The 10,412-nt window shown below is 34.4% G+C and overlaps 1 protein-coding gene across 1 annotated transcript in view; it reads right to left on the bottom strand.

Moving 5' to 3' along the window:
• Positions 1 to 504: 504 nt before the first annotated feature.
• The window catches only part of LOC107706265 (copine-4), a 27,793-nt gene continuing 17,885 nt past the window's right edge, over positions 505 to 10,412 (bottom strand). Inside the window, exons 10-16 of the mRNA XM_016509935.1 lie at positions 9,751 to 9,810; positions 8,233 to 8,366; positions 7,720 to 7,774; positions 5,587 to 5,638; positions 4,870 to 5,003; positions 3,223 to 3,459; positions 505 to 1,484 (exon numbers count right to left, since the gene is read on the bottom strand). Of these exons, the coding sequence (XP_016365421.1) occupies positions 1,353 to 1,484; positions 3,223 to 3,459; positions 4,870 to 5,003; positions 5,587 to 5,638; positions 7,720 to 7,774; positions 8,233 to 8,366; positions 9,751 to 9,810 (804 nt within the window). The 3' untranslated portion in view covers positions 505 to 1,352. The remainder of the gene's footprint in view (positions 1,485 to 3,222; positions 3,460 to 4,869; positions 5,004 to 5,586; positions 5,639 to 7,719; positions 7,775 to 8,232; positions 8,367 to 9,750; positions 9,811 to 10,412) is intronic.

The raw sequence follows: 10,412 nt of genomic DNA, 5'->3' as shown, positions 1-10,412 counted from the left end.
CCCATTCCACATGCTTTCAAATAAATATGCATTTGTTTATAGAGCTATATACAATACACTTAATTGTATGTAACAATTGTAAGTCATAAAGGCCTCACATTAAAAATAAGTTTTAAAATAAATACACTACCGTTCAAAGGTTTGGGGTGGGTAAGAAAGGAACAAATATTTTTATTCAGCAAGGAGGTATTAAATTATCAGTATCAATAAAGACATTTAAAATACTACAAAATATTTCAATTTGAAATAATTACTGTTCATTTGTACTTTTTTTCACCAAATAGAATGATTTCTGAAGGATCATGTGACACTAAAGACTGGAGTAATGATGCTGAAAATTCAGCTTTGCCATTGTTATGTTATAACAGTTATTTTAAATTGTAATATTTCATAAAATTACTGTTTTTATTGTGTTTTTATCAAATAAATGCAGCCTTGGTGAGGATAGGGAACTTCTTTCAAAAACATGAAATTCTTACCAACCACAAACTTTTTGCAGGTAAATTTAATTAATCAATAAAATGGTTGCACTTTGGATTATAAAGGACTAACAGTGTTTACTAACTGAGCATTGGTCATGCACTGGCCAATATCTGATAATCTCTTGCCTCCTAAACTATTACGCATTGGAATATTATGCTATATTGGACTATATAGCCCTTTTACAGCAGGTCCACCAAAAATAACAGTAAATAATATCAACAAAACAAAAAGGTAACAAAAGCCAACGCTTATGAACAAATGCAACTTGGAATCAGTCTGGCATCTGAATCTAAAGGAAGACAGTCCAGTTGAAGGTTTCATTCTTTCGGCTTTACTTCTATTTACACAGAGTAGGTGACGGTAGATTAAAAGGTGCTGGCAGATTGGTTTGGTTGCAATGAAAGGAATCTATCCCATTGTTATATTAAAGGTGCATTCAGTGATTTCAACCACATTTTACACATAATACTTTTTAAAAATGTTTAAAATCATCCGGGTCACGGTACCAATATAACTCCTCTGGTTCTACTCTCCTCGTTCTTGCTCCGAGCGGGATTCAAACCAGTGTTTTCAGCATGGGAGGTGGACCCTCTAACGAAGACGTTAAAGGAGACTTTAGGTCCAAGACGATATTAGCCATATTAGCCAGGGAAACCAAAACAAAAAATGACTGAGTGCACCTTTAATATAACTAACAACAGCGTAAAAATTAAGGACAGCTAAGGACATTTCTGCCCAATGCTATTGGAAACCTGAGTGAAAAAAACAACAAGGATGGACCTGCTTGTCGATTCCGATACTGATACAGCAAGCTCTGAAATTATCAGCGAAGATATCTTGAAGTTGAGACGAATATGGCTGTGCTTAGCTCAGGGACTGAATGCTCTGGAAGACTCAAAGTCCGACAGGCCTTTGGGCTTGATGCCTTTTCCATTGTAGTAATCCACCACTTGATTGGGAACCTCAGCCAGCACACTTTTAGCCAGTGCTGCAGGAGAGGCCTGTGTGGAAGAAAAGACGGAGGGAAGGATGAGAGAAAGGAATATAGATGAAATCTCACACTCTCTTGTACTTGAGTAGGTGATACAGGAAAGGTGTCACTCCTATTTCACTCTGTCCGCAAAACAGGTGGAGACAGACCAGAGAAAACCCAGCAGGACAGAGCTAAAAATAAACACGTACACACATACACACGCTCGGTTTCTCGCCGAAGCATTCGTATCGGACAGCCAACTTCACACCTTCAGAGTTGCGCTATATTTATGAATTGTGTGATATTGCAGAAGTTGACCTGAGGTAGCAGGTTTCCTTACAGCCGTCTTCCAGACTGTGAAGAAAAAAGCAAAACAAAGCCCTTCTCTGGAGTTTATTGCACAAGAAGCCTTGGACAAAAAGGTTCAATAAATCAAATGAAAAACCTGAAGATTTAAAAAAGCATAACTACATCAGCAGTTACATAACAACTGAGAAAATAAAACATACCCATGAAATAATCTGAAGAAACGAATGCAGAGATTTGGCCAAGAAGAAATCATAATTATTTTAAAATTATCACAAAAATAAAAACGACAATTTTAAATACAACAATAAATAATGCTAATAATAATAATAATTAAAAAAAAATTTTTTTTAACTATTTGAACTACAGGTATCCGCCCTAAGCCCTCATTCAATGTCAACTGAAAAGAGTTACTCCTTTAAAAGGAATCACTGCAACAGTTGAACCCAAATCAATATTAATCCTAGAAAAGGGTGATGTTGCTGATTAGAAACAAATATTTCATGCAATTGCTAAATAAATAAATCAACAGTTAAGCATTGTGGAAAAACAAATTATTTACTCTGTATATATGTCTGGGCCATAAAAAGTTATGCATAGCTGTTAGCTTAGCTGCAATCTAATGTTACTATATTGAAATTAATTATGAATCATGTCTCTCCCATGTGTTGCTGCCAATGCGTTCCGTTTTTCTTCTCACAGCTGCCATTTTTACATTCACAATAAATGATTTATAAATGACTAAATTATTATTTATGAAAAATACTGAATCATTAATAATAATAATAATAATGATACACCAGGCTTTGTTTCATGAGATTATAAAAAAAAAAAAAAAAAAGGCAATTTTGTCTCATTTGAACTCAAAATGGAATAAAAAAAACTGAACTTTGCACGAAATCCGCTTCAGAGGCAGGAATATTGCTGGGTTAAAGCAGGACAGAATATGCCTAACGTCTCTTAAAAAATGCTTTTATAATGAAGACTGTTCTACATGAATGATGTCACGCTCCTTAATTGAACTAAACACAGGCCTGTAAAATCTAAGAGCTTTGATGTTTTCCTTCCCTCTGTTCCAGCGCCGAGATGCTTGTTATTGGAGCTCAGAGAGACAGCTGTGAGAGCAACGCACTGACCTGAGAGAGGAGACAGATGAAAAGAAACCTGGATGCCTTCAGATGTACGGCATCCTCTTGTAGTTTGCTTTCGTGACTATGCCCTGACCAGAGAGGTACCATACAGTTTCTTAAATCACCAAACCTGGCATGAAGCATTTCTCTTCATTAGACACATCTGTTCATTAAGCTTCAACTTGTTAGTAATTCAGGTTTTGCTTTCTGTGTTCACGGTTTCAACAGATCCTGACAGGATTCTTTTCAAATGAATTCAAAATGTGAATAAAAAGAGTTGTGTAGAAACCTTTTGGTATTATTTACTTCAAGATGCTGTTTTTTACTCACATGTTTGAAGTTGCGGAAGGGCACAAATTGCACGATGTCCCTCAGGACGGGTTCTCCTTTGGGAGAGCGGAGGATTCCATCATCACCGTCCAGCATTTGCATGTCGCTGAAATCTGCGCTGCCTATGCCCACAATGATGACGGACATGGGCAGGTGAGAGGCGTGGACGATGGCCTCTCGTGTATCTGCCATATCTGTGATCACTCCATCTGTCAGGATTAGCAGTATGAAGTATTCCTAATGAATGAGGAAAATTGAGGAAAGAGATTAATAAAATGTGAGAGGACATTTAAAAATGGAGACTCACTAGTATGATCACCAGGTGTTTGTCTTTGTCTTGCACTCAAAGCCCCACTATAACCAACAAACGGTTTCTTGCTTTATTTTCAGCATACACCACACTATATTGGCCAATGGGGTAAGAAATAAAATTAGATGAATATTTTCAAAGTTATTGAAAGAAGTCTCCTATGCTCACCAAGGCTTTACTTTATTTGGTCAAAAATACAGTAAAATAATAATATTGTGGAATATTATTACAATTTAAAATAACCATTTTCTATTTAAATATATATTTTGAAGTGTTTTCTGTAATTCTGTAACAGAATTAATACTATGCTCAACTAATAATAATGTATTTTATTATTATCAATGTTGCTTAATATTTTTGTGGAAACTTTTATAATTTTTTGTAGGATTCTTTAATGAATAGAAAGTTAACTGAACAGTATTTAATTGAAATAGAATTATTTTAGACTTAATATTTTGAAATAGTCTTTACTGTCACTTTTCAACAATTAAATACATTGTTGTTGAATAAACTACTATTTATTTCTTCTTTTTTTTTTTTTACATCATATTTCCCTCAAACGTTTAAATGGTAGTTTTCATTAATATATATATATATATAAATAAATGTTTTCAATCGATAAACATTGATAATATATTGATAAAAATAGCAACATTGATAAAAATAAGAAATGCTTCTTGAGCACCCAAAGCATATTAGACACTGAAGACTAGAGTTATGGCTGCTGAAAATTGAGATTTTGCATTTTCAAATACGCTTTTTAAAATATATTAAAATAAAACGTTACTTAACAGTAAATTGTTATATTTCACAATATCACTTTTTATTGATCAAATCAATATGTAGATAATTAAATAAACAATTTTTTTTAAGAACAAGCCTTCACTGAAAAAAAAATATTCATTGGATTTACTAAATTGTTTTAAGGTAAGTGATTGCAATCAATTTATTTTAGCTACATTTAATTAAACTAATTTAGTTGACTAACTTTCAACAGTTTTTTTAATATTAATAAAATGATACTAAAAAGGTAGTATCATTTTTTTCAGTGTTTTTATCTAATGCAGTTTGGCTTCTCAAGTGCATTTATATTGTTAAAAGGATGTTTTAATATTAAATGAGAAAATGAGACAAAAATCCTGATTAAGTAATAATTTTGCTGTGCTCTTCCACAGCATGTTTTCTATTCTATACACATCAGCAACTTGGGTTGTTTTTATAAAAAGGCAACAGCAGTAAAGCAGATGGAGTCAATATGGTGCTGTGCAGAAACTGAGCTCCTCAGTCTCTCTCTCTCTCTCTCTCTCTCTCTCTCTCTCTCTCTCTCTATGACTAACCATGGCCTCTTTGGTGTGCATCTCCTCGGAGGCAGAGTTGGCAACTTTCTGGATGATGGGAGCAATATTAGTGGGACCGTACAACTGGATTTTCGGGAGGCAGTTCTGATAAGCCTCAACAACACCTTGTATACCTGCAAAACACACACAGCCACTCAGGTCAATACACTCACTTGTTTTCAGACATCTTTAAGCTAATTTTTAACCTCACTAAATTTTGTAATTAATTTTATGTAAAAAAAAAAAAAATTGTCAATGTGGTATGAAAAAAAATGTAAACAAGTCTTAAAAAGGTTTAGATGTGTTTTAGTTTATTTTCTGCATTGACCAATTATCTGTACATTGAATGGACGTCATATTACCAATTTCTTATCAATGGTGGTCATTTACATTTACGGACCTGAAAATGTCAGATTAAAACATGACCTTTGACCTCAGAGATGAATAGAGGTTATATAGAGGGCTTGTTTATTCATGTATTTGTTTATTAAAAGCAGAGCACAGCCTCGTTTAAATGCATGAGCAACCGTTAAAAAGTTCAGAGTTCATGCTTTGAAATCCTAACATCTTCTGTTTGCCATTGAGTATGTGTGGGAGATGTTTGACTCATATAGTAGGAATGCATTGGATTCCATTGAACTTCCTTTTTGAAAAGGAAAAAAAAAAAGTTTGTAAAAGGCATGACGTTATGTAGTTATGTACACTTTGACGACTCACCAGCACATTCTGGGTTGTCCTCATCAAAACTGACAGCAAAATCATGAGAAACCTGTATTGAGGAGGGAAAGAAGTCACAGTTAAGTGACAAAAACTGAAAGATCAGTGGCAGCGATGGCAGAGTGAGTCTACCGCTTTTAGAAACAAATTGCTTTTTCAAATGGCACAGAGAAAAATATGGGATCAGAATCCCACCAAATGTATTGCAGTCACGGATAAAAAAAACGCAAGTAAAATTATATTGCACAAAATTTTAAAATGAAAGCAAAGTTTTCAGAATAGCAAACAATGGTCACGGATCAAAAAATAATAAGAGTAAATCAAAAATTTAATAACGCATTTAAGAAAATAATAAGCATGAATCAAAACTTTATACACATTTAAAATCATACTGCGCAAAACTGAAATAATATTGCAAAATCATCAGTCTTGCACACAAAATCATGTTTTCCTTGGTTATATTTCTCTATTTTTTGTGCTCTCAGACATTTTCTGCTCATATTTTAATTTTTTGTATGCTTATGCTGCTTATGCAGCTGACAGTTATCAATTTTCACCAGTACAAGTGAACGCTGAGCATCGGCAGCTAATGAGGCACACTGGAGTGACATCACCGCCCTCTTCGACTGATTGGCTAGAGGAGGAGCTGTCAATCAAGAACTAGTGGACCAATGATGACACTTAAGCCCGCCCTGATTTACATGAAACTCTAACCGCAACATTTGGAAAAGCAAGCGCAGAACGTGGAAACAAGAGCAAAGGGAAAAACAGCATAAGCATACAAAAAATAAAAATATGAGCAGAAAATGTCTGAGAGCACAAAAAATAGAGAAATATAACCAAGGAAACCATGATTTTGTGTGCAAGTCGGATAATTTTTGCGATATTATTTCAGTTTTTTGATTTACAGTTGATTTACACTTATTATTTTTTGATCCGTGACCATTGTTTGCTATTCTGAAAAGTTTGCTTTCATTTTAAAATTTTGTGCAATATAATGTGCAATATAATTTTGCTTGCGTTTTTACATTTTGGTTTCTTGAAAAAAATACTTGTTATTTTTTTATCCATGACTGCAATACATTTGGCGGGATTCCGATCCCATAGAAAAAGACTCAATTGATTTAAACTTTGAACTCTGGTGATATTAGATTTTATGATATTAAGGTTCATATAATGTACTGGAAGTTTCTTTATTTTATTCATAAATTCTTATGGTGCATTTATATTCTGAATTATTGCAGCCAATGGAAGGGATAAAATCATGCATAAAACATGGAGCTTCCCTGTGGCTCGGACTGCGGTCAACTAAAATGCATTCTTCGAGTCACATTCAACCACACTGCGGCCGTGACCTCTGATTGTAACATGGCAACCAATCAGATGACCTGATTTTGAGTGATTGGCATAGATTAGCAGGAATGATCAGGTGATTATTGTAAAAGGGCATCAGCAGTTCATGAATTATTCAGAAATCTCCTGTCAGGTAACTGTGAGAGATTCAGAGCACTCTGGTTTCCATGACAATTTATTGTACTGTATGGGAAACTTCTTGTGGTCTTAAAATCAAGCTTCAAATTCAGTCTGTTAAATCTTGGATGAGTCAATCAAATCAATCAATAAATAATAATAATAATAATAATAATATTTCAAGAAACTTCTGGCAGTCTTAAAATAAGTTACAAATTCAGTCTGTTCAGTCTTAGCTAAGTCAATTAAATCAATCAATCAATAAAAAAAAGAACATTTAATTATTTAAAAAACCTTAGTGTTCTTTAAAAAAAAGAGCATTATTACTTAAATATTTGATCTTAAATGTAAATTTAAAGTAATTTGAACTTTTAAGTATGCAATAGAACAGTCAAATGAAAACTACAATCACATTAAAAAAAAGAAGTAATTTTCATTACTTTGACTAATTTTAATTTTTTTAAATTACAACTTTTCTTTCTTACTGCAAACTTACACAAATACATATAAAATTACATATAAAAATCCTCATTTGTAAGTCGTTTTGGATAAAAGCGTCTGCTAAATGACTAAATAAATAAATAAAATAAAAAATAAAATTGTTTGCCCTTAAAGTATAACTAAAAAAGCTCTTTTCGTAACATATAAAAATAATGAACTTACTTTGAAGTCTGGTGGGATTTGGGCTCCAAAGCCAAAAGCGGGAAACATTTTGTCGCTGGAAACAGATCAGAAGCAGAAAAGATTAATGAGCGCGTATTGAGCCCCAGAGATGAGCAATGAGGTGAGCAGGGATGTGACATTGTGAGGGGTCAAATATAATTGACTCTGAGCTTAAGTGATGTCTTGGGCGAGAGAGTGATTGAAGTGTAGAAAAACAAACCTTGACATGACAGCTCTGCATCCTACAGGCGCTGGCAGTCATAAGACTGAATCCCTGATTAATTGATGCAATGTATAATTGATTGATTAATTGGTTGGAATGTTTGGTTAATGGCCTGTACTGAGAAAATATCTGGTGTAAACATTTTGTGATGGATTAGCTCTGTTAGTAAGCCCATTAAATTTCATTTGGCAAAATTAAAGAATCGACTGTTTGCTTGACTGGTTGCATGATTGATTAACTGATTTATTGGTTGACTGGCTGACTGATTGAGGGATTGATTGGTGGGTCACCTATCGTAGTCCTGGCAGATCTCCCCAACAGCGATCAGCGCTTTGAGGTACTCGTTGGGCTGGTAAGGGTGGATGTAGTGGAGGGAGCAGCTGTTTCGAGGGTCGCCGTTTGAGGCGGTGAAATCAATCGCCACCTGCAGAACAACATTTGTTTAAGGGATAGTTCATTCAAAAATGTACATTTGGCAATATTTACTAACCCTCATGTTGTTTCAAACCTGTATGACCTTTTTTTCTCTCATGGAAGACGTAAGGCAAAACTTCAAAAGCCTCAAAAAGGATGTAAAAACACCATAGAGTCTATATGTATATACAAATTTTATACACCATATTTCAAGTTATATGATAGCTTAATTTAAGACAAAAATTTCAGTAATTATTCTTATAAACCTATAAACATACTTTATGAACCACTGCAACCAGATTAGTGATTGGAATTTGAATGATTCTGATTCATTCAGGATGGTTTTTTGTATAAAATAATATTTTTTGAGTAAAATGATTCATTGAAAAGATCTGAATCTAAATAATAAATCATTCATGAATTGGACATTGCTACAAACTTTAAAGGGATAGTTCACCCAAAAATGAAAATTCTGTCATTAATTACTCACCCTCATGTCGTTCTAAACCCGTAAGACCTTCGTTCATCTTCAGAACACAAACGAAGATATTTTTGATGAAATCCGAGAGCTTTCTGACTCTTCATAGACAGCAACGCAACTGACACGTACAAGGCCCAAAAAGGTAGTTAAAATAGTCCATATGACATCAGTGGTTCAACCTTAATTTTATGAAGCAAGGAGAATACTTTTTGTACACAAAGAAAACAAAAATAATGACTTTATTCAACAAATAATTTTCTTCCGTGTCAGATTTCTATGCACACTCACGACAGTACCACAACATCAGCAGCATCACGCACATGCATTTGTGGTGCTTTCATGAATGCGCAGTGGAGACTGACACGGAAGAGAAGAAATTGTTGAATAAAGTCGTTATTTTTGTTTTCTTAAGGTTGAACCACTGATGTCAAATGGAATATTTTATTGATGTCCTTACTACCTTTCTGGGCCTTGAATGTGATAGTTGCATTGCTGTTCCGAAGATGAACGAAGGTCGTACAGGTTTGAAACGACATGAGGGTGAGAAATTAATGGCAGAATTTTCATTTTTGGGTGAACTATCCCTTTAAAGTTTCAGTCTCTGTTAATCGTAACTTCATGGAAAAGAACGAGCAATACAATTCTTCAAAATTTCACTTTAGTGTTCAACACAAGAAAGAAAGTCATAGGATTTGGAATAAAATGAGTAAATAATTACAGAAATTGAATTCAAAGAATACATGATGTAGAAACATTAAAGACATGCAGCTAGAAACTAAACCACCAGATTACACAATTTACAAGATCCAGGCTATATTGACTCTTGCTATCAGTGGAGTTTGGTTTAGCTTAAAGATGACAGTAAGATAAAAAGTGGGGAAACGTCTTCCAAAAGCCTTCCAAAACTACTTACTGTGAACTGAATCTGACATCCTCCCATGATGTAATCCAGGAAAGAGTGCATCTTAATTATCTGAAACAGAGATAAAATAACACTTATTAAACTGATAGTTTTGGTCCTGGATACTAACTGGTTAACAGATCATTTCAGGTGTACAAAAATACAGTAATCAATCATCATACAACATACCTGTTCACCTACAGTAGCTACTGTAAATATCACTCCACAGCACCCATAGAGGTCAACTATTACACTTGGTTTACATGACAGAAAGTGACCATATCCAACCCATTTAATAGAGCAGATATCGTACTATAACAATTTTTTTTTAAATGCACACACACACACGCACACATATTAGACATAAAGGCCCAATCCCAATTCTACCCCTTAGCCCTTCCTCTTTCCCCTACCCCTCCGTTTCGCGCGTTCACGTGAAGGGGTAGGGGTGTCTCAATTCTCTTTTGGTTGGAGGGGTAGGGGTAAGGGGAAGGGCCAGACAGCCCTTCAAACAAAGATTTTTCGGGACCACACTTCAAACGAAGGGGTATGAATTATCTCAGTGTAAACCGGCTTCAGGGGCAACATGACTGCCCGAGCAAACAAAAAGACACATAAATGTAAGCATTTTTTGGCATTAATAAAGATTTTAACGAAAAGTAATCATTTGTTTT

Source organism: Sinocyclocheilus rhinocerous, unplaced genomic scaffold (genome assembly GCF_001515625.1).
Source record: "Sinocyclocheilus rhinocerous isolate Xijiao unplaced genomic scaffold, SAMN03320098_v1.1 scaffold53, whole genome shotgun sequence".
In the NCBI taxonomy this organism is placed as follows: Eukaryota; Metazoa; Chordata; class Actinopteri; order Cypriniformes; family Cyprinidae; genus Sinocyclocheilus; species Sinocyclocheilus rhinocerous.
The sequence above is the reverse complement of the archived record's forward strand: the minus strand, read 5'-3'. Positions and strand labels throughout refer to the sequence as shown.